The sequence below is a fragment of the Pan troglodytes genome, chromosome 17, assembly GCF_028858775.2.
Source record: "Pan troglodytes isolate AG18354 chromosome 17, NHGRI_mPanTro3-v2.0_pri, whole genome shotgun sequence".
Taxonomy (NCBI): Eukaryota; Metazoa; Chordata; class Mammalia; order Primates; family Hominidae; genus Pan; species Pan troglodytes.
The window spans coordinates 20,023,581-20,047,843 of NC_072415.2; the positions used below are offsets into that span (position 1 = coordinate 20,023,581).

The 24,263-nt window shown below is 39.8% G+C and overlaps 1 protein-coding gene across 6 annotated transcripts in view; it reads left to right on the forward strand.

Annotated features, from left to right (window-relative positions):
- The window catches only part of PIEZO2 (piezo type mechanosensitive ion channel component 2), a 478,008-nt gene that overhangs the window by 270,042 nt on the left and 183,703 nt on the right, over positions 1–24,263 (forward strand). For all 6 annotated transcript variants that reach the window (XM_016933287.4, XM_016933289.4, XM_054671877.2 and 3 more), the window contains exons 5-7: positions 7,640–7,802; positions 21,851–22,061; positions 23,489–23,702. In XM_016933287.4, coding sequence (XP_016788776.4) covers positions 7,640–7,802; positions 21,851–22,061; positions 23,489–23,702 — 588 coding nt within the window. The remainder of the gene's footprint in view (positions 1–7,639; positions 7,803–21,850; positions 22,062–23,488; positions 23,703–24,263) is intronic.

Sequence of the window (24,263 nt, forward strand, 5' to 3'; positions counted from 1 at the left end):
ACACTTCATTTCTTTTGTTTTTGAAATATTTTCTCCAACACATTTATTTAATAACTATGAACATATGTTTTAATGAGTTATAGCTTCCAATTTTGACAATGAAATCTGCATGTGCAAATAACTGAAACTTTATTTGTAAACTCTCTGTGATCTCCATGCCATTACCAGGCAACAGTAATGTTCCCTCCTCTTAGTGTTTGTGTATTATCTTCCCCGAGCTGAATTACAGAGCTCTTTATGGTAGGTGTCTCATCTAATTCTTCAACAGTGCTTTGCACAAACTATCATGATAAAAAGAAAAGAACAAATATTTGAAGAGGCAACGATATTTGATTAATAAATTTATCAGACCAAATTCAGGCATGGCCATCAGTGCCTCAATTGGTCATTATCCCAGTCAAAGTAATTGGTGTAGTATCTTTCATATTCGTTCTACACAGGAAAATATAAGCAGTCTGACTGTTGCAGCTTTTAAAAACAGTCTGAAGTATTAAAGATACACTTTTGTATCTACCAACCAGCTTTCACCAAGCTTAAGAACTTGAGCATTACCAATACCGTTAATTGTATCCCTCTCCCCTGCGCTGAAATAGGTGTTTGTCATTTTTATAGTAGTTTTTATGCATGAAACCCTAAGCAATCTATATTTTGCATATTTCTCATTTTTTTCACCATTATGATATACACTCATATTCACAGATGTAGACCTGGATCACACATGCACTTGTACTTATTTATTGCTGTGTAGTATTTGATTTGATGGATATGCCATAAGAGGCAACGATATGTCCTGGAGCTAGCATGCATCCAGCCAGCCTTTACTGATGGTTTACACTGCACCATCTACCATGCTGGTCCCCAGGGAAACAGATGAAACACGCAAGGGCTTCTGTTAGGCAGATTGGTAAATCAGTGAGTGACACAGTGTTAAACATCTACTGATGGAGCATGTGGGAGGGATGGCGGTCCATTCTATTCTGGAATGGGTGTGGAGGGGCAAAGTAGGAAGGGCTTCACAGAGGAGACATGGCAGGTGTGTTTTTAGAGATGAGGAGAACCTGAAGCATACTGGGAGAAGTTGGCCAAGGGAGAAGACTGCACACTTGCTCAGAGGGAAAACACTGGCGCGTTCTGGGTACGTGCATTCAGTATGGCCGGAATTTGAGGTAGAGGGAAATGATGGCAAGAGATAAGGGAAACCAGATCTGGGATGTGGAGGGCCCCGTGTCACGCTCAGGAATGTGGATGTTTCCTGGGGGCCATGGGGTTGACACGATCAGCTTTATGCTGCTAAAAACTAAACTCTGATATTAATGTGGAGGCCTGGCTGGCAGAGGGGACAACCTGAGATGAAATCATGAGGATGCTGCTGCCGTAACCCAGAGGACAGACCAGGCTGTGGGGATAAAGGGGAGGGCTGGGAAAGGAGACATTAGAAGTCAGAATCTCCTCCAGTCTTTCAGTGAGAGAATGGAAGCTTCCAGGTTCTGTTTTGGTCACTAGGTTGATGACAGCCGTGTTTTCCAAAATTAGGACTATAGGAGGAAGAGCTAATTTGGAGTAAGAATAACACTGAATGGAAAATCTATGGTATACTGAAGTACAGATATCCAGTAGGAAAATGGATATATGCTAATGTTTCTCAGCGGACGAGTTGGACTGGGTATTACATTATTTGCCCTTAAAACCATTTCTTAAGAATTTAATCTAACGCTATTTCATTCTAAAGAGCTAGTGTTCATGGAACAGCTTTTGGTAAATGGTGTGCTAGAAAATGTTCATTGATCTGTGATTCTGATTGAAATGAATGAATAAGTCACCATGTGGATGCTGATTAGGGCCTTGGGGATGGATATCATCCAGGGTGATCTTGTAGAGTGAGAAGAAAAATAAATGAAGAACAGAACTTTGTGGACTCATCAACAATTAAGTAGGACGTAGAGAAGAGTCTGGTGGCTACAATACAATTCAGAATTTCTTAGTGGGGCTTCCCAGCAACATGAGTTTTCATGGATATTCATAGGTAGGTAGAGAATTAGAAGAGAGTGTAAGAAAACCACAGGAACGGAGATTTGAGAGTAGGAGGGGTTGGTCTTGCTTGTCAAATGCAGCATGGAGGTGGAATGTGATGAGAATTGGAATGGGTCACTTGGGCCTTGCAGTTGGGAGAGCAGGGGCAGCCCCTGAGAGGGCATTTTCTGAGCAGTGGTGGGTTGAGGAGGCCTGTTGCATTAGGTGGATGATGGGCAAGGGGAGCCCATGTAGTGAGTGTTGGCTCCAAACACAAAGTGAGAAAGTAAAAAGCCTGAGCTTGCTGTCAGGCTCTGTCTCCAACTGTGTATTTGAACCAGGCATTCAAAACTCATTGGTTTCCACATTCTGTAAGATGAGGAAATGGACTAGACTATTTCTAATTCTCATCCAGCTCCATAATTTCAATGACTGACTTAGTGAACGGATGGGTAGTTGGGTGATTAGATGAGGGAATGAAATGAGATTTACCGACTTCCAAATTATTAAAGACTTATTAAAAACTAAATGTATAGAGAAGGTATGTGTATAATTATGTATGTTAGTATAGTTTCCAAATTATTCATTCATTTCAAAGAGAAACAGAGACCAAGGAAGATTCTGTAGCCCAGCACTTCCCAAAAGCTGCTCCTTGCACACTAGCTCTGTCGCATGTAATAGTCTTAGAAGAAACTGGTAAGAAATGGTTTTCAGGTCAAATAAATGTAACTGTTTTACTACAGAACTTCTCAAGTCTTTTAGTATAATAGTATGCATTGTGAGTTTCTCACATTGACTGGACCAATGACTGTTTCTTTTTTCTCTTTTGTCTTGTTTTGTTTTGTTTTAATGGAATGCATTTCTGAGGACTGGCATTCTGATGAACGTACTTTAGTAAGCACTGAAGAAGGAAACACGATTGATAAGATGGTCTCCAAATGACATATCAGTCAGACTATGACCTGTTTATTGTGCATACTTTTCAAAAGTATCATTGTTTCTGCAATGGCAGTATTATGAATGCACTGCTTTGTTAACTCAGCAAGCCAAGAGTAATAGTTAATAGTTTAGCACCTCTATGGCTGAATGATTCCATTCTAAGTAGGGGTCGCAGCCCAATTCTGGATTCAGTAGCTAAATTCTATCACAGCAGGTGGAGTAATTGCTTTAGCAAACTACATTCATTTATTCCCTTAATATATGTATGTTATAAAATGTCTCTTTTGGGACCAAGAAGCACAAAGCTGAGACTGTTGCCTCAAAGTGATGTTTGCAAATTGGGGCTTAATGCAATCCACAGGTGGGAAAGATATAAGGCTCTGGCTTTCCTGCTCTGTCTGTTGTGGTGTAAGAAGCAGCTGAGGCCACAGCTGGAGTTCTTGTTACTTTAACATAAGAAGTCTTTTTCTCTCGACTGTACTTGGATGGTGCTTTTCATAAAATGACACAGTCAATTTGTTTTCCATGAAAGAGCTATAATAATCGATTGCCAAAAATCCACCTGAGTAGTACCAACCTACTACTACTCCTGACCTCAGCGCCACACCGAAAGAGCCACCCAAGCCTGGCCTTTTTTCTTACTGGTCTCTTTTCTTGATCCCCATTTTTTCTCATTCCTTGATCCCCATTTTTTCTCATTCTAATGGTATTAATTCTAGTTTACCCTTTTCAATCATGTTAGGTAGACTTTAAAAGTATACAATGAATCTCTGCAATTTTCCTATGATGAATTCATTCATCAGATTTCATTACTATAATATAAATGTAGTTTGGATGAAGCTCTCTTAATTGGATTTTCTTACTCTTTCTCCAAATGAAAGGAATTTGCTGTATTTTAAGACCTTTAACACAAGCATTTTTTAAAAATGGGGTAAGAGTTTAGAGGCGATTTGTAAAAATTAAGCTTTCACAGGACAGTTCCTCTTCCAGATCATTTTTTAAGTTGATTTGTAATAATTGTACATATTTTGGGGTACATGTGATATTTGATACATTCACACAATATAAAGTGATCAAATCAGGGTAATTGGGGTATCCATCACCTCAAACATTTACCATTTCTTTGTGTTGGGAATATTTTAAATCTTCTAGCTATTTTGAAATATATAATAAACTATTATTAATAATATAGTCATCCTACTGTGCTATTGAACATTAGAACTTATTCCTTTTATATAACTCTATTTTTATTCTCATTAACCAACTACTCCTCGCTCCCCCTTCCTGCCATCCTTCTCAGCCTTTGGTTACCACCTCTCTGTATTCTCTGCCTCTATGAGATCCACTTTTTTAGCTCAGACATATGAATGAGAACATTGTCTTTGTGTGTCTGACTTATTTCACTTAAAATAATGACCTCTGGTTTCTTCCATGTTGCTGCAAATTACAGGATTTCATTCTTTTTTATGGCTGAGTAATATTCCATTGTGTATATACAGCACATTTTCTTGATCCCTGATTCTTGAGTGTTGATGGACACTCAAGTTGATTCCATATCTTGACTATTGTGAATACTGCCGCAGTAAATATAGAAGTGCAGATCTCTTAGATATACTAATTTCCTTTCTTTTGAGTATATACCTAGCAGTGGGATTGCTGGATCATATGATAGTTCTATTTTTAAGTTTTCAAGGAACCTCCATGCTGTTTTCTATAGTAGCTACACTATTATACATTTCCACCAACAGTATACAGGGGTTCCCCTTTCTCCACATCCTTGTCAGCATTTTTTTTTTTGTCTTTTTGATAATAACCATTCTAACTAGGGTGAGAGGATAACTCGTTGTGGTTTTGATTTGCATTTCCTTGATGATGAGTGATGCTGAGCATCTTTTTACATAAGCTGTTGTCCATTTGTATGTCTTCTTTTGAGAAATGTCTATTTCAGTCATTTGCCTGTTTTTAATTGGTTGTTTATTTTTACTATTAGATTGTTTCAGCTTCTTATATATTCCGATTATTAATTCCTTTCAGCTGGATAGTTTGCAAATATTTTTTCCAATTATCTAGGTTGTCTTTCCACTCTGTTGATTATTTCCTTTGCTGGGCAGAAACTCTTTAGCTTGATATAATCCCATTTGTCTACTTTTGCTTTTGTTGCCTGTGCTTTTGAGGTCTTACCCAAAAAAATCTTTGTCCAGACTAATGTTCTGAAATGTTTCCACTGTGTTTTTTTCTAGTAGTTTCATATTTTCTTCTAGTAGTTTTATAGTTTTCTTCTAGCAGTTTTCATGTTTTCTTCTAGTAGTGTCATAGTTTCAGGCTAGACCATTTTTTAAAGCAAATCTGATTAGATTGAAGATTGATTCCTAGGAGATCCTAGATTAGAAGACTCTTTAATTAAGTTTTAATTTTTATGTATATTATAGTAACAAATACGTGGAAACATTCTATTTATAACAGTAGTTGACTAGTTAAATAAATACCGTCTATCCATTAGTATGATGATATATAAAAATAAATCATGAATGAGTTGTAAAAATGTTAATGACATGTTAAATGAACAAATCAGCTTGCAAACAGTAGGTAAATAATGAACTTCGTTTTGTTAACTATAAATGTGCACATCCATGTATAGAAGGAAGATTGGAAAGGAAGGCCATGTGGATACATACATGGGAAAGCGGTTGAAAGCATAAAAGTGAACGTAGGGAGAATGGAGTATAATTCTGTTCTCTATGTGGCTTTTGAGAAGTTAGATTGCCTTTTGAAGCCTTAGTCTTTTCACGTGTAAAAGGATAATAATGCCTAACTCAATATGATGGTTGGTTGGATTAATTAATAATGTGTCTAAAGCTCTTAGCACGAAGTAACTGCTCAGAAAATGGTAGGTATTATTGATAACTTTTATTTTCCAAAATATTAACAGTAGCTATTTCTAGATGCCAAGGTTCTTGCTATTTAATATTTTTAAATGTTTTCACCAAAATATAATATATAATGTAAACGAATACAGTGTGTAATCACTTAAAGTGCATATGAATATGTATATATGTGTGTATGTATTTACATGGTATATTGCCCTATCTTTTGCTTCCTTTCCCTAAGTAAGTTGTATCTCTGATAAACATTTTTTCAAAGACTTAACCCTCCTTTGAAGTTCTATGCTTGATTTTTCCATGGATCGTCTTATCTTCCCCAGAAGTTTTAATGCTGGTACAGACTCTTGACTCCTCTACCTGTATCCTCCCTATTTTAAACTCATTTTGTAAACCTAAGTCTGTATAACTTTTTCTTCATATCACCTAGTCATTTCATTAGCTTTTTCTTGTTACAGCTTATTTTATATTATATGAGTGAGCAGAGAACATGCCAGGAATCGCTCTTCATGTGGCTTTAATAATAGTAATAGGTACTGTGGTTACAGCACTACACATCACTAGAGCACTGCAAGCCCAGTCGCTCAGTGTTGCAAAGGCACACAGGGCAGGCGTCTAGCACCGGATGAGGGACATGGCTGGCCCGTGTCGTGTGCTGAATGGTGTGAGAAGTCTGCCAGTGCCTATTAAGCTCTGGTGTCTTGCAGCAGAGTGAGCTTAGCCAGAACACATTTCAGCTGAGGTGATGTGTGCTGGCCAACTATGCTGGCAACTCAGTATACTGCCTCTCATTCCCGTATTCATTACCACTGGACGCCTCCCAAAATCACAGATGGCGTTTGTATTACCTTCCCAGACAGATCTCTCTTCCTTTTCCAGTTGAAGCCCTTTCTACTCTCCACTTCACCTTCTGGCCTTTGCTGCCTGCTATATTATTAAATATATTTGTTTCAGGATCTCAATTATAACAAAAATGCCCTATATGTGTGAAAATTATCTAAATGTCAATTGATGCTGCTCTTCTCAAAATGTAGGCTTAGTGAAAATATGTGCTTCATTCTTTACAAAGAACTTTCACGAACATTATTTCATGTATATGTATTTATATTTTCTTCTAAAACCGTGACCTAGTATCTCATGTCACTTGAACAAAATAAGGAAGGCAAATAGTATTACTTCTTCAGCACAGCAGAACAGATGGCTGTGAGAAGCCCCCAGCAGGATGCAACTACTAAGTTTCAGACTTGGACTTGAACTCAAATCTTCTAAGTTCAGTGTTGTTTCTCTGGGATTAAAAGAGAAAATGTACTGGATCCACCTTTCTTGGAACAATACAGAAGACAAAATCAACCAAGTATACAAAATAATGAAGAGGTCCTGGATTCCAGGATTACTTTAACATTTTCTCTATTTTCCTTGTATCTTTGACTTATATGAAAAGTAGAATATCTTCTAGCTGCTGGTATGTATTTAGTTTTAGACTGCTTCAGCTAGATTGCAAACAACTGCATTTGTACTGGACATGTGGTTTATTTAACAAAAACATTGTCCATTAGGACGTTTAAGGAGTGAGAATTGGTTCAAAAGTTCTTTATAATATTTCTGAAACTCTAGGGAACACTGGAATCTTCCTGAATGTGTAGATTTTGTGAGACACTGAGGTCAATAAAAAGCTTTCTTGTACCTTTTAGGGAGAAACTGAGCATCTTTTATTTTAAATCATTAAGAAGACCAAAACATCCTATAAGGCGGTTTAACCATAGAAATATAAGAACTAAATTTTCTCCCCTCCCCTTGTTTTTCCTTTATAGCTTAAAGGGAGCTGATGCTGGCAATGGGATCAGAGTGTTTGTACCTGACATCGGGATGTTCATTGCTAGTCTGACCATCTGGCTCCTCTGTAGAAACATTGTTCAGAAACCTGTGACAGACGAAGCGGCACAGAGTAACCCGGAGTTTGAAAATGAAGAATTGGTAAATCCAACTCCATGTCTCTTCCTTCTTTGATTTCTGAGGACCTTGACCCTTAATAAGTTGCAGAACTATGATAATAACAGCTGAGCATACAGAGCACGTTATGATTCACAGTGCTTGACATAAACGTTTACTGTCAAATTGCATGGCACCCTCGTGCAGTCCCAGTGGGCAGACACTCTGGTCCACACCTTAGCCATGAGAAGACAGGCTCAGGGGTGTTCATAGGTAAGGGCCAGGCTTTGACCCACCACCCCAAACTATCACGTGATATTATCTCGGAGGCTAACCGTGCAAGGTCATACATAGTGTTATGGTTCAATTGGTCTGGGTACCTTAGTTATTGCAGAATATTTAAAGAAATAACATCTGGTAGTTTTAGGGAAAAAAATGAGTTCCTCCTTGCAGGGCAGCTTTCCAGTCTGTGCACCTTGTCCTGCTCAGTGGAGTGGTGTTAACTTGGCATGCTTTGATCAAGTTGTTTTAAAGCACTCCAAGGGGGAAAAACATACATATTTGGAAAAGTGTGAGAATTTTAAAAAGGTAAAAATAATGAACGAAATGTATGTTTGCTAGCTGGTTGAAAGGTTTCAGGAGCAACTGCTGAATTGGAAGCTTGTCCTATTTTTGTCCTTGGGTATGAGAGCTGTCAGACGGCTCTCACGCTGCCCCCTGACCAGCCTCAGGACACTGTTATGTTCTAATAACTGTACTTTGTTAGGTGAGGTTAGGTGACATCAGTTTAAAGAGTAATTGATTTATTAGTGGAAAGATAACATTTATAAAGGAAAAAGTGACTAAAATATTTTATTTGGACATTTGATGCAAAACGCTTGCAAGTACTAAATGTTTTCAGTCATAAGCTTTGACAAGATATTACACTTATAAAACTGAAGTTAATTGAAGTTACTTATATTGAGAATGTTAACCAATAAGCCATTGAGGGAGGAAAATTCTCACTTATGGAAAATGATTTATGTGGTTCACAAGAAAGCAGACAATTGCCTTGTATGCTTATTTAAAAAACAATAAAGGAGGGATAGAATTCAATAAACCTATGCAAACTAGAAATGATATTGTCTAGCCAGGCACTGTGGCTCAGACCTGTAATCCCAGCACCTTGGGAGGCCCAGGTGGGCAGATCACCTGAGGTCATGAGTTCGAGACCAGCCTGGCCAACATGGTGAAACCCTGTCTCTACTAAAAATACAAAAATTAGCTGAGCGTGATGGTGCATGCCTGTAATTCTAGTTACTCAGGAAGCTGAGGCAGGAGAATCACTTAAACTCAGGAGGTAGAGGTTGCAGTGAGCCGAGATCACACCACTGCCCTCCAGTCTGGGTGACAGAGCGAGACTCTGTCTTAAAATATATATATATTGTCTAAAATTCTTATGGGTAAAAGATATGCAATCACCTTGCTTATCAATATTCTGCTATTTTTAAGGCAAATGTTAAAATGATGCTTGGTGTAACAGTAATTATAGCAAAGTCAAAGTCACTACTAACCACTTACATCTTACTTTCAAGACTTGACACCATAAGGCATGCATTAGTGCCCTAAAAACGGAAGAGTGCTTTTTCTTCTTGTTGACATTCCAATTGTAAGACAGAGGATTTAAATTTTGACTATTTTTTACATTTACAGTTTGAAAATGACTTTATTTAAATAATCTTTACCAAAATTTGCCTAAGTTTGGGGAAAGTAAACCAGTAACTCAGATTCTTCAGACTGGGTATTTGTTATTTTTATGATTTATAAAGGCAAGTTTTTGTTTGTTTGTTTGTTTGTTTTTTAACTTAAGTTCTGGGATTCATGCACAGAAAGTGCAGGTTTGTTACAGAGGTATACATGTGCCATGGTGGTTTGCTGCAACCAACAACCCGTCATCCAGATTTCAAGCCCCGCATGCATTATTATCCTCATAAATAATAACTATAGAAGGAGGGGAAAGGATAATTATTGAAAATTGAGTGGACTTAGAAGTCAGACATGGAGGCTGCCTAGTGTGTGATGCTGAGACAATTGTTTCTTCTCTTTCTTCTTCTACAAAAGAGAGACACTAATACTATATCACCTAGTAGTTGTGAATGCTAAATAAAATTTCTAATAAAAAGCACCTGCCACAGTGCCTGCTCATTTTTCTTGCTTAGACATTGCTATTTGCTCTGCTCATTTTGTCCTTCTCCAATTTGAGAGGTAGTAGTGCAATTTCAAATTCCAATGTTCCTCTTAGAATTATTGAAACTTAAATGGGAAGATATTTTGAGGCCAACCCACTCAGTAAAAGAATCTCTTCTGTGCCATTCATAACAGATAACCATGAATGATTTACAAAGCTTCTTATAAAAATAACTTACATGACCAAGGACAAATGCTGTTTGCCATAGGACTAAGAAAGCCTACATTGATCAACAAAAAGCCACGGCTGTGAGGTCATGATGAGGTGCCATTCATCTGATGAAGAAAAGAACACAATGCAGTCACATGGGTTAATTCTAAAGTCACATTTTCTTCCTGATTTCAATTTTCAGAGATAGATTTAGGATACTTCACTTCCATTTGAAATTTGCTTGAATATGTAAGCCTTATGTATTATTAATCACATTATTTAAAGATAACAATAAGATGGACAGATGCTCTAAACATTATTTATTAGGGACATTGAAAATACTAAATATCATAATTATGGAATTATTTTCCTTCTCAGTTACATTCGTTTGGGGCTATTTTACATAATTGATTTTTATTCTCTTGTCACGTTCCAGCCCATCAGGTAGCCCAGGAGGAACAGGGTGGTGGGTGAATCTTCTTAGATTAATTCACAAGGAAAAATTGCTTCCATGTGACAATCTGGACTTGAATCTGAGAGGAATAAAAGTACCTGGCCAAAATAAGCAGGGAATTTATTTTATTTTTGACACCACAGCATATTTCCTGCTGCTTATAAATCTTGGAGTTTGCACTCTAGAATGTTTGGTTTTTAAGGATACTGAAAGAACAGTGTTTGCTGGCATTATTTCTTCTTTCATTTATCTCAGTGGAGAAATGGCAGGATTAATCTGCTGGTGCCTGTGAGAATTCCTTTTCAAAAGCAGTGTTGTTTTAAAGCAGCAACTAATCCCTGGGGAAGACTCTTGGGTCTTCTGTAATCTTCACTGATTTGATAAGGCTCAAGTTTGGTGTTTTAAAGGTGTTCACAAATCCAAGGATTCCCCATAAAACCCCCAGTGGAAGTGGAGATGGCAGTGCAGAGGGAGCCTGTGCCTTGCTCCTGCATTTTACTGACAGCCAACTTCAGCAAGGAAACCCTTCTCCTCAAATGTCATCAAAGGTTCTTTCTCAACTGACACATCTGTGGTCTTGTTCATTTGTTCATTTTAATTCAGAAGCAGATCTACAAATCAGTCATAACTGGGAGAAAGTTTCCTGATCTGAAATCTTAAATAAGAAGAGTTGTATTATGAAGATTAAATTGAGTAGAAAAGTTATTTACATAATAAAACAATATATCATTTCACCAAACTGACATTATCTTATATAATCCTATGCTTACAATTCTTTCTAGCTATTACATGAGATTTGAGGCCTTATTTTTTAGATAGTATTTTAATGTATTATTAAGCCAAATTCTGATAAATCAAATGCTTATTCAAATAGGATTTGCAGTTATGACTTAGCCTGTGTAAAGAGGCAGCTTCTTAATAGACTGACAAGTCAAATATGAAGGATAAAAAGAATATTCTATTATAAGTCATCCCCATCTGCTAAAAATTCAGTGATGCAATATTAAGTCCTGCTAAATTTATTCTGGACCTCAAAGATTTTGCACCCTGCTTTCTAATTCCTAGTGTCTATTAGCCTGTCACAGCATCTGCATTCTAGCACATGACATGACCAAATGGGCTGTGCTTCAAGTCTCAACTCTGAGGTTCAAGTTGCTGTTTTTTTAAAGAGCAAGAGACAAAGACTGAGAGAAATCAATCATTTTATTGTCTTCTAGTTAGGCTTTCAACATGTGCTCAGTTCTAGCCTGAGATTTAGTCTAAAGTCTCCAGCTTTAAATTTCCTGGATCCCGTTTCTTCAAGTACACAGACATGATCATTTGAAACATGGAACCATTCAGAATGGTAAGAAGCTGAACGGCTGCCCAGTTGCCTTGCAAACTTTGCACTTCATGACTTAGTGTGAATGAAAAGCCTTCTTTGTGGTTGTGCTAAAGGCTGTCACTGCCACTCTTAGTGGGTAAAGTGAGCGACTCCCTTTGCTGGTCCTTAAGGTCACTTTCAGAAACTGGGCAAAACTTCCTGTCATACATACCTCAAAATGTCGGACACTTGGTCTGCCTTCTTGGGGAAAACACTTTCACAATTTGGACAAAGGTTTTACTCCTAGTAGTTTTAGATGCCATTAGTTTCAGTAGAAGAGACGATTTTTTATTGTAGGAAGTCATGAATCTATTTATTGTCTTCTGGAAAGTTTTGGTATTTATCACAGACTAGTTAACTTTGAGTCCATGACTGACTTTATTCCCCCAGAGTCTTCCAGCCACATCCCTGGTCACCAGGTGAGAGCATGGATGCCCACTCATCCTGTCCTCTGATACCAACACACCTGTGGAGCAGGCCCTTGGGACAGTCAGTGAGAGCCACCTTCATTGCATACAAAGGCAGCCAAGTGTGGTGGCTCACACCTAAAATCCCAGCACTTTGGGAGGGCAAGGTGGGCAGATCACAAGGTCGGGATATTGAGACCATCCTGGCTAACACAGTGAAACCCTGTCTCTACTAAAAATACAAAAAATTAGCCAGGTGTGGTGGCGGGTGCCTGTAGTCCCACCTACTCAGGAGGCTGAGGCAGGAGAATCGCTTGAACCTGGGAGGCAGAGGTTGCAGTGAGCCAAGGTCACGCCACTGCACTCCATCCTGGGTGACAGAGTGGGACTCTGTCTCAAAAAAAAAAAAAGGCAGGGATATTATTATTGACAATATGTTCATTGAGTGGACATTGCCTAGCATGGACTTGAGTATACAACTCATAATAAAAATGATTTAAAGAATTAGCAAAGAGGAAATCAGCTAAAGTATCTTTAAACTATTTAAATGAAATGATTACAGATTAATCTTCATTTTTATTTCGCCCATTTAATTAATTTAGCAACATTTAACAGCATGTACCTCTTCTCTGCCTTTTTCAAAGAATCAAAGCTCCAAAAACGCCTTTCACCTTTAACTATCTTTTTAGATCAATATTTTTACAATTTCTTGGAATATGTTGTTCTGTCTTTGCAGCATTTGATAGGTGATTTCATGCATTTGAATTGCAAATAACCACAAATACCCCATGGGAAACTTGTGTGAGGCAATTGCAGAGCCCCTGTGTTCCTTTCTTGGGGGGTAGAGTAGAGCTGAGATGAGAGGAACCAGAGTCCCACCCCTCATGCTATCCATCCCAACTCCAGAGAACCTGCATCACTCAAGGAATCTCAGTCACTTCTTCGTACTTCTTTCCTCCTTTAAATTGTAAATACCCCTGAAATAGAATTTCCACCCACTTAATGTAAATAGGTTCCCCATATTGCTTTGAAAATATTGGTCATATGTTTGGGAGCGGGAGACACAGCTCCTTCCCCTACCTCCACTCCTTCTTCCCACTGACTTACCCATCAAGGTTAATAGAAGCTCCATCTACCCAGCTGCTTGAGCCAGAAACACTGATGTGACATGGATTTCTTGGGGCTTTTGTCTGTCACCACCAACAAATCCTTTGAATTATACCTTCAAATTCTGTCTGAAATCAGTCCACTTTTCTCTACTCACTGCCACAATCCTCACCAAGCAGCCACTGCCTCTCAGCAAGGCCTGAAAATATGTTCTAAATGGATCTCCCCACTTGAGCTTCCCTTCTTACCCTATCCAATTGATGCTGCACACAGCATCTGGATTATTCTTGTAAAATTAAAATTAAATTATGCCACTTCCCTAGATAAAACACTTCTTTGGTTTCCCATTAACCTAGAATAAAATTCAGTCTCTTGACCTTGATGCTCATGACTCTGCATGGTTTGGCCACATCCTGCCTTCATGTCCTCACCCTGTGCTTTTGCCCCACTCCCTCACTGTGCTGTAGCCACCCTGTCCTTCTCTCTGTGTTTGGCTAGGGTAAGCTCTCTTCCTGCTGGGTCTCTTCCAGGCTGTTCAATCTCATGTAGATGTCTTCTCCTCACTCTTGTCCTTCTGGACTCTGCTGTACAGTTTTCTCTTGTGCAGATGCTCTTCTCCCAACTCTTGTCTTTCTGGGGCTCTGCTATGTAGTTCACTCTTGCACGGATGCTCTTCTCCCCACTCTTGTCCTCCTGGGGCTGTGCTGTGTACTTCACTCTTGCACAGATGCTCTTCTCATTCTTGTCCTTCCGGGATTCGCTCTTCAGTTTATTCTTGCACAGATGTTCTTCCCATCTTGTCTTTCTTGAGCTCTGCTGTGTAGTTCACTCTTGCATGGATGCTCTTGTCCCCACTCTTGCCCTTCTGGGGCTTTGCCAGGGCACACTGATATGTAGGTGAACTGCTCTTGATTGACCATTTCTTGCTAGGGCTTCAGAGAAGGATGCTTTTTTATCTATGGGCATGTTTATTTATTCAGTATATCTTTACTGAGAGCCTACTATGTGCCAGGATAAACAAAAACTAATATTTAACAAGAACTATTTTTTGTTTTCTTGCTTTGCTTGCCAAGACTTTTGTCCTTTTTTAAAAAAATCACAATTACCTTGGGAATAACTAGAGTAGGTCATTCCAAATCCCTTTAGTCAGACATAATCTCTTTTTTCTCTCAATGTCCTTAGGACCTTATAGTCTCAATTTATAAGTAGTTATATCTTCCCTGAGTGACTACTGGGGTCCCTCAGAAAACCACTGGGGTCCCATGTGGATTTTCATTTGTTATCCCACCCTGGACGTAGCACTGTGCTTGGAGCAGAGCCCAGTCTTGGTTAAAAAAGTGCTGAGTGGAGGGAGGGATAGATGGAGGAGATAGGAAGGAATACTGTTGATTCTGAAACAGTACCTTCTCTGCTCAATATTTTGACACCTTGATATCAAAGATGTGAGTTTTGTTTGCATCTTAGTCTATCACAAGTAATTATATGGGTTCTGAATCTTTCTGGAAACTGTTGAGCACCAAGAAGGAATTGTACATCCTCAAAATGCTGCCTTTGTCATCACTGTATAAATTTTTTATTTTTGGAGTGAATACCAGGGTGAATCATTTAGAACAGCTACACTTAGCTGGTTCCTACAAGAGAAAATAGGTGGTTCAGGATGAGTAGTAATCTCTGGAACTAACGTGAACTGAGTGGATGATATAGGGGTGTGTGTGTGTGTGTGTGTGTGTGTGTGTGTGTGTGTGACTGATTTGTTTTGATGGTGTTCCATTAAGTGATTTTTACAAAAATATCTTAAAGAAAAAAGCCTTTAAACAGTCAATTGTATTTGGCTAGTCTCCATTATTGTTCATTTCCCTTTCAAATGATGTTCAGATGATTCTTAAAGACTATTGCCATTCTAAGTAGGTGAATTAACCTGGGAAGTTTTAAAAAAGTTCAAGTGCAGGGTCAGAATAGTTCCCAGACCTATGAAGTCAGAATCCTAGGGGTAGGGGAGTATGTGTGGTAGGAATTGGACTAGTTTTTTCAAAGCTCCACAGATCCTTTAGGCATTGGTCTAACTGGCCACTGTCTGCTGATTCAGTTTGTCCTTCCCTGTCCTTTATTAAACTTTCATTGCTTTGTAGATGGTGGTTGAAAGCAACATCTATACACTCACTTTTCCAAATGAAATAGGGACTGCTTAAGCTGATCTTAGGAGTTTGGAAGAATAATCTTCCCAAAACAAATGTAGCAACAGAATAAAATATTTGCTTTATCCATTAAATGCTATCACGTTAGGCTTGCATAAGGTACACACAATAGCATTCAAACACATCTATCTTTTTTTCCCTCACTGCTTCCTTTCACAAGGGAACCCTGGGGATGAAATTCGTCTTCTGCAGTGAGTCACAACCTTGTCTTTTCCTTCCTCTGGCTCTTGTATTGAGATGAACCCATTCTGTTAAGATAAATTGTTAACTTTTAATAATAAACAATGAATAAACAACTGATGACACTTCAGAAAAATGCTCCTTTTGCCTCCCAGATCTTTTGGCTCATTATACATGACTTTGATACACTTCTATAGAAATGTTTTTAAAAGCTTGGTTTTAACCATGAAGAAGAGAAAAAAATGGGTTCAGCTGCATGAAAAGCTCTGCTCTGAGGTCCAAAGCTCGACTGAAACCTAAAGGAGGTTCCAGAGATAATTTATTTCAATCTATTTTCCAAATAAGGGAGTCTGCTAGGATATGATTAAAAAAATATATTTTCAAATTGTGCCTATTCAGCTGAACCCCTATGGAGAATTCATTGATCAGTGGTTGCCAATGTCGGCCAGGGCATGAATTCTGGAGGGGCTGCTTCAGGTCACCCCAGAGAGTACTTCAATCGTACAGCTTCCTGGAATTCATTCCCATAATTTCTGATTTAGTAAGTTTGAGGTTGAGCCTGGTCATCTGCCCTCTTAAAGGTCCCCAGGTGATCCTTAGGATTTATTCCAACCCAGTTGGATTTTTACAGTGCTTGGGAGTAATGAAACATGGATGTTTGTGTCCTACCAAAAGTGATTTATTGTGTCTTCTTTGTCCAAAATTGAGTGGAAATCATGGTGGATGCCACGGCTTAATGGAACCAGTACTGCTGTAGGGTGAGAGGATGTTGTGGGATGAGATGCAGAGACGCAAAGGTTTAGATCCCGTCTCATTGTGGGATGAGAGCTTTGTGTTTAGGCCCTCATTCAGGGCCCTAACAGAGAACAGGCTGGCCTTGTGTAAAGTTGATTCCATAGCACCTAAAGTTTCCTTATGTGAAATGAGAGATCTTACACTAATACAGGTTATCAAATGTTGAAATCAGCAACTTTTATCTATGTTTTCCAGTATTCTATTATTTTTATTTTATTTTTAACTGACTAATAACTATTGTATATATTTATGGGGTATGTAATGTGGTATTTTGATACATGTATACATTGTGGAATGAGCAAATCAGGCTAATTAGCATATTCATCATCTCAAATACTTATTATTTATTTGTGTTGAGGACATTAACATCCTCTCTTAACTATTTTATTTTTTATTATTTTGTTTTATTTATTTATTTATTTTTTGAGATTGAGTCTCATTCTGTCACCTAGGCTGGAGTGCAGTGGCGTGATCTCGGCTCACTGCGACTTCTGCCTCGTTGGTTCCAGTGATTCTCCTGCCTCAGCCTCCTGAGTAGCTGGGATTACAGGCGTGCGCCACCATGCCCAGCTAATTTTTGTAGTTTTAGTACAGACAAGGTTTCACCATGTTGTCCAGGCAGGTCTCGATCTCCTGACCTCGGGTGATCCACCTGCCTCAGCTTCCCAAGGTGCTGGGATTATAGGCATGAACCACTGTGCCCAGCCAACTATTTTGAAATATACATTAAAAACTACAGTCACCATGCAGTGCAATAGGTCCCCCAAAATCATTCTTCATGTCTAAGTGAAATTTTGTACCCCTTGATCAGCATCTGCCCTTTCCAGGTCCCTGGCCTCCTTCCCCAGCCTCTGGTAACTACCCCTCTACTCTCTACTTCTATCAGTGCAACTTCTTTAGATTCCACGTATAAGTGAGATCATGCCGTATTTGTCTTTCTGTGCCTGGCTTATTTCAATTAGCATATTCTTCTTTAGATTTATGCATGTTGTTGCAAATAACAAGATTTCCTGTTAAAATCATAAACTTTTAAAGAGGTGAGATAAACGACTTAAATATCTTTAAATAAGTTTTAGATTTTGACATGGTCAATAATCTGTATAATCATTTATTTGACTTTTTAAACTGTAAAGAGTTTATTTTGTCTTCAGTTTCTAAGATGACTCAGGAACCAGGGAAGTTAAATCTTTATTTACAGCCTTTCCTCCTCCTTAGCCTCAAGGCCAGATTGAAGTTTTGTTCCACTGCAGGGACAGCTTACAGCTCCAGCAAGCAAGACTGCCTGTTAGTAAACATGCGAGAGTGAGTCCATGCTCTTTCAGAGGTTCAGTGTTTATACTTTAGCAGACGAATCACTTTGGGGGAAAAAGCCTGCCTGTTAATAAGCCAGCCTGACGTGACTAATGGCAGTTCTGGCCCTGACCTACCAGGACAGTAGGGGCTCACAGAGTCTAACCCGTCTCGCTCTTGGCTCTCAGCTTGGCAAATTTAAAAAGTATTTCCAACCGACAGCCCCAGGGATTTCTGTATAAAAATGCTGAAAACCCTAAAGTACAGTGGTATGTTTATAAAAATCACAAAGGCCCAATCCTTCCTAAGACAGGTCAGGGAAATGCATTTGTATAACCTCACAAAGACATCTTGATCAGAGATTTCTATTTGATTTAATCTACATCCGTAGCAATTCTATAATTGAATAAGAACGCATTTATTATGAAAGTCACAAGTGTGTTTCTGACTGTGACCCAGGCGGCCCTTGCTGTGTTCTTTCTTTGGCTTCTTTTTCAAGTGCAATGACTAAAGGTTTTGGCCAAACTTCCTTCCTAGAGGAAGATTTTAAATGTGTTGCTCACCTGTTGTGATGGGGAAAGAAGCAACAGATGCCTGATGAGCAGGTCATTTGTGTGTTGACGATGGTGTGGGTGTCCTGGCGATAGCTCTCGGGGGTGGATTTCTTTGTGGTGAGATGGAGTAAGCTGAATGGAAGAGCTGCCCTGGGACCCGGGCCTTAGGAGCTGGAGAAGGCATCCTAAGGGGTGGGAACAACCTGTCCCACAGCAAAGAGGCAAAGAGAGCTTGTGGATTATGGATTCTGCTAGTCATTTCTTGCAAGGAATGCTGACAGGCAAGGAGATGGCATAGATCTGGAAAGGCAGAGTGGTCTTAGGGGCAGCAGCACCTCGAGGAGGGCCATCTCTGTATTCCCTCCAGGTAACCTCAACCGGCTACTGACGTTTAAACCATCATATGCTGGCGAATTCCAAAAAGCCCTCTTCAGCTCCAGCCCCTCTCCAACACTCCAGACTCCTATAATAGCTGCCTACTGGATACCTCCAAGAAGAATGCCTGAATGGGGTCTCAGAACTGAATTTTCAAAACAGAAATGTGGACTCTCCGTCTCCAATCTGCCTCCCTCCTGTCTGTCCTCCCTAGACAAAAATAGAGGAGCTACCCTGATTATCATCTATCCTTCCTCCCCACTTTAAACTTCCTAGCTGCTCCTACTAATCTAACCTCCAAAACAGACTCCAAAGACAGGATCTTCACTTCAGCCCCACCACTCCCTCCCCTCTCCTCCAGCACAGCCACCACCTCCCTGCTGCTGCCTCCCTCTGCTCCGCCCCAGGAGCAACTAGAGTTATGTGGCAAAGCAAATCATGTGTGCCTCTCATTAGACGGAGTGGTTGAAGATCAAAGTCTGATTTGAGTAGGTTCAAGAGAAATTAGGTAGGGAAGCATTTTTACTCTAAATGGAGTGGTGAGTCCAGCCCACTCTTCTGGAGTGTTTCACCTTAAGAGACAAACGTGGGTTGAAAGGATGTGTTTCTTTAAGGTGAGACAGCAAGGCACCCTTGCCTGTTAACAGGGGTGATCCAGCAGAAAGAAAGCACATTGTGATGCAGGAGAGAGAGCCAGGATGGCTGGGCTGTTCTCTCCCTGGTGTCCTGAGCAGATGGGATGCAGTCATCATGGCTGGAGCACATGCAGCTTGTCTTGTTACAGGAGGAGGGCAGAGTGCGTGCGTGGCAGGCCAGCTGCAGGTGAGTGGTCTGATGTACTGGCTGGAGCTGGCAGCTCCTCTCTGGGAGCAGTAGAAAGCAAGGTCATCCTCTGAGAATGAGATGGGAATTGTTCTCTAGGGGAGTGGAAGTGGCCACAGGCCTGGGGACACTTACCCTCTTTCTGCACATGCCACCAAGCCTTGGACCAGCTCTTTCCTCCATCCGGAATGCACTTTGCCAGGACTTTCACAGGGCTGGTAACTTTGTGATATTCAGATCTTAGCTTAAATGTCACCTCCTCAGAGAGGCTTTCCTTGACCTCTGAATCGGAAACAGCCACCCAGTTTATCACTACCACATCACCCTATTCGACCTCCCTGAAGGGGGCATTCATTACTGTGAGATATTTAGCTAGTTAATATTTTACTTGTTTACGTGTTTATTGCTATATCTCTTCCTATATATGCTAGGACACACTAGGCCCTGTATGGGTAGAAAAATCTTATTGATTGAGCATGAGATGTTCCTCTTGCTTCAGAAAAAAATATACAAATGTGTCATGATGAAATACAGTAGAAGTCAAGTTGAAGTGGCCCAGGATTAAATCCCTGTGTGTGTGTGTAGGTGGGTGGAGGGCTGGCTGGGTGCATCCTGTAGCCTTGGCTCATCAATAGTCAACTCCAGTCACCCACTGTGTGCACCCTTCTGGGCACACAAAAGGCCGCTGAGTCCTGAAGGCCGCTTTACGCTTAACTAGAACTTGGCACTGGCACTCCAGTCCCTGCCTTCCTCCTGTGAACTTGCTCATAGTAAGAGGTCAGACACCATCAGTGAATATTATGTAACTATCTGACCTAAATATATCAAAAAAGAACCATTAAAAATGGGAACATGGAGAGGCCAGACCCTACTCTTTAAGTCTTAAATAGATGCCTGAACTGGGCTTAACAATTCTTCTTAGCTTTGTGAGACTAAAGATACGAAGTCTCTTGGCCTAGAGAAAAATGCACACAAAGTTTCATGCATCTCAGACAGACTCCTTTTGCCTTAAGGTGATGGCTTTATTTATGATTTATTTTCTTCTTTTCTTTTCTTTTTTTGTTTTTTTTTTTTTTGAGTTGAAGTCTCGCTCTGTCACCAGGCTGGAGTGCAGTGGCACAATCTCGGCTCACTGCAACCTCCGCCTCCCAGGTTCAAGCAATTTTCTCCTTCCTTAGCCTCCTGAGTAGCTAGGACTACAGGCACGTGCCACCACACTCAGCTAATTTTTTGTATTTTTAGTAGAGATGGGGTTTCATCATTTTGGCCAGGATGGTCTTGATCTCTTGACCTCGTGATCTGGCCGCCTCAGCCTCCCAAAGTGCTGGGATTACAGGAGTCAGCCACCACACCCAGCCACTTATTTACGATTTCTTAAAAAAAAAAAAAAAAAGAAAGAAAAAAGAAAAAGTCGTAACCCTTCTAGGGAAATATTCTAATTAGCCAAAGAATTTTTCCCATTTATTCTTTAAACGCAAAACGAACAAGCAAAAATGCCTTAGCATACCCAGTTTAAAATAATACATGGAAATATGCATATGTTCTGGTACATGTGTTTACTCCCTAAATCTCTGCTTAAAGCACTTAGGTGCTGAGCTGCCCAGGCTTGAACCAGCGTATCATTCTCTAAAAGGATGAGATAGGAAGCAGCTCTATATTTAGCCAAGAGAAGCCCGGGACCACTCGTCCTTCCACAGTCAGGAAATATGGAAATAGTGAACAAAGATAAACTTAGAAAAAAAACAGAATTTCCTAAGTATTGATTGGACTCACCTTTCAGTCGAAGCCGTGGATAGTTTTATCAAACTTCCTATCACCTTGGTGGCCAACTCTGTAAATTTGAAGATCCAAACCCAGATCGATCTAAACTAAACTTGTTAATAGATGTTTCAGAGAGTTTCTTCTTTGCTTATAAAAAAAAAAGCAGAAATAGGGAATATGACATGTTATTAGGGACCCTATAATTGTTATGTTTACTTCTTCCAGAAAGATCAGAGTTACTTGGGCTTATACGGGGATTATCAGAGACCTGAGGGGAATGAACTGGTTGTCTTCCCTTTTTTCCTGATCTGTGAAATTCACCACATTGACTGACACATGAATTAGAAGCTCTATAATCTGCTGGCTGGATAGGCAGGCTGGACTTGAGTGTTTCCTGTTTGTCATTTATTTAGGCTGGAGGAGAAAAAATTGATTCAGAAGAGGCACTGATCTATGAAGAGGATTTCAATGGAGGAGATGGTGTTGAAGGCGAGTTGGAAGAAAGCACGAAGTTAAAAATGTTCCGCAGGCTTGCCTCTGTGGCCTCTAAGCTCAAGGAGTTCATTGGCAACATGATCACCACTGCTGGGAAAGTCGTTGTTACCATCTTACTGGGCTCCTCGGGTGAGTGTCTGCCACACTGGCTGCACGTAGCAAAAGGCACAAGCAGTGCTTTGGTGAATTAGAGAAATGGTTGAAGAAGAAATGAAGGAAATAGTCTGTTCCACCACACGAATATCATAACTGTAGCTCTTGTAAAACTGGCCACATGTACAAACCACACAAAATAATTTTTCCGGGTTAGTTCTAGTTTTGATGTTTTTAGATGGTTTCTGTTAACCTCTGCAAAATAATCTTTTTCTATATATGCTAAGCGACTCCATTTTCTAGGTTTAGATTAGAATAACAACAATCCTCTTCCTTAGAGCTTTGGAATGGTGACCTGCTGCAATTAACAATGTGCATGTACCCATCACAAGCCGTATTGTGGGTTCTGGAGGTCTGTCTGCTTACATGAGTCCATAGTCACCTTAATATAACTCTCCAGGATAGACTATTTTTCTTCCTAAGTTAGATTGTAATCTTCCAGCACAGACGCTCACTTCCTTTAAATTTTGGACTTGGACCACTTATTCCATAATAATGTTATCTTGATCTTTTCCCTCCTTCCATTCCACTGCTCACCACTGCCCCGGAGCTACGGGAGGCGTATTAGAGTACACTCAAGCAAACTGCAAAGATGCAGCAACTTAGCTGTTTTTTAATAGTGGGAAAAAATGGGGGAAGAGACAGTAGAATTTCTCAAGAAATAAACCACAACATTTTAATGAGGAGTCCTTTCAAAATGCCCAATAAAACAGACTCCTTTTGCCCTAAGGTGAGGGCTTTATTTATGATTCCTTAAAAACACTTTTAAAGGAGTTATTGGTCAGGAGCAGTGGCTCATGCCTGTAATCCGAGCCCTTTGGAAGGCCAAGGAGGGACGATCAGTTAGCCCAGGAGTTCGAGACCAACCTGGGCAACTTGGCAAAACCCCATCTCTACAAAAAATAAAATAAAATAAAACAAAATAAAATAAAATAAGCATGGCACAGTGAGAGTTTAATTAGCCAGGATGTACTAGTTAACTAAAAAAAAAGTAGTAAATTATTATAAAGAAAATGGTGTCAGGAAAGTTTGGAACAGACATACAGATACATGAATTCTTGAAAATTTGGGAGAAGTAGAAAGATGGAAACAGGCAAGTAAATATGCAGATGCTACTGGTATGAAAAGTAGACATTTACTTAGTTCAGACGCCACAGGTGGAATTTTTTTAATCATCTGGTATATCTTTGTATTTATAGTTATCGTTTCATATGTGACTTTTTCACAATAAATCTAGCATTAATTTTTATTATATAAATCAAACATGATTTTTAAAAATTACTATTTTAAAAAACCTAAAAACACTTGAAGGAAATTCACATAATTTCAAATAGTCACATTCACTGAATGATAAGTGAATTTCCAGTTCTACCTGACTTTGTGATTACGTTTCTCTTCCTTAGGCATGATGTTGCCGTCTTTGACATCATCTGTGTATTTTTTTGTATTTTTGGGTCTGTGCACCTGGTGGTCCTGGTGCCGGACGTTCGACCCATTGCTGTTCAGCTGTCTCTGTGTTCTGCTGGCTATTTTCACTGCTGGACATTTGATTGGACTTTATTTATACCAGTTCCAATTCTTTCAAGAGGCAGTTCCACCCAATGACTACTATGCAAGGTAAGAGAAATCCTTATGGCATTTCCAGGGGAGGTTGTCCCCCCACGCCTTTGGGACCTTGGTTTGGCATTGTGAATTTACAGGGGTTATTCTTGAGGGCAGGCAATTGCTGTGTTAAGCAAAGATTTTGTGGGGGTGGGTGAAGCAGTCTAGCACTTTCATTGTATTGGATGACACAGTCTGGAAGGAAGACAGTGGTCTCCTCAGATGGAGATGCCGCTGGGATGCAGGAGGACAGGGAGCTGTCATGTGTAGGAATAAGACACAGAGTCTCAGCTGGGGAAGAAGATCAGGAAGAACATTTTACACCGAAGAACAATAAGGATGTGCCACAGCATCCAGCTAGAAAGGCGTTTCATGGGCCTAATATACGAGAACAAATTAAGCATCAGAAACATTAACTAATTGTAGAAGCTTAAAAATAAAAGTCCCAGCCTGGGCAACATGGTGAAACCCCATTCTACAAAAAAATTAGCTGGGCATGAGGGCGCACACCTGTGGTCCCAGCTACTCAGGAGGCTGAAGTGGGAGGGTCACCTGAGCCTGGGAGGTCAAGACTGC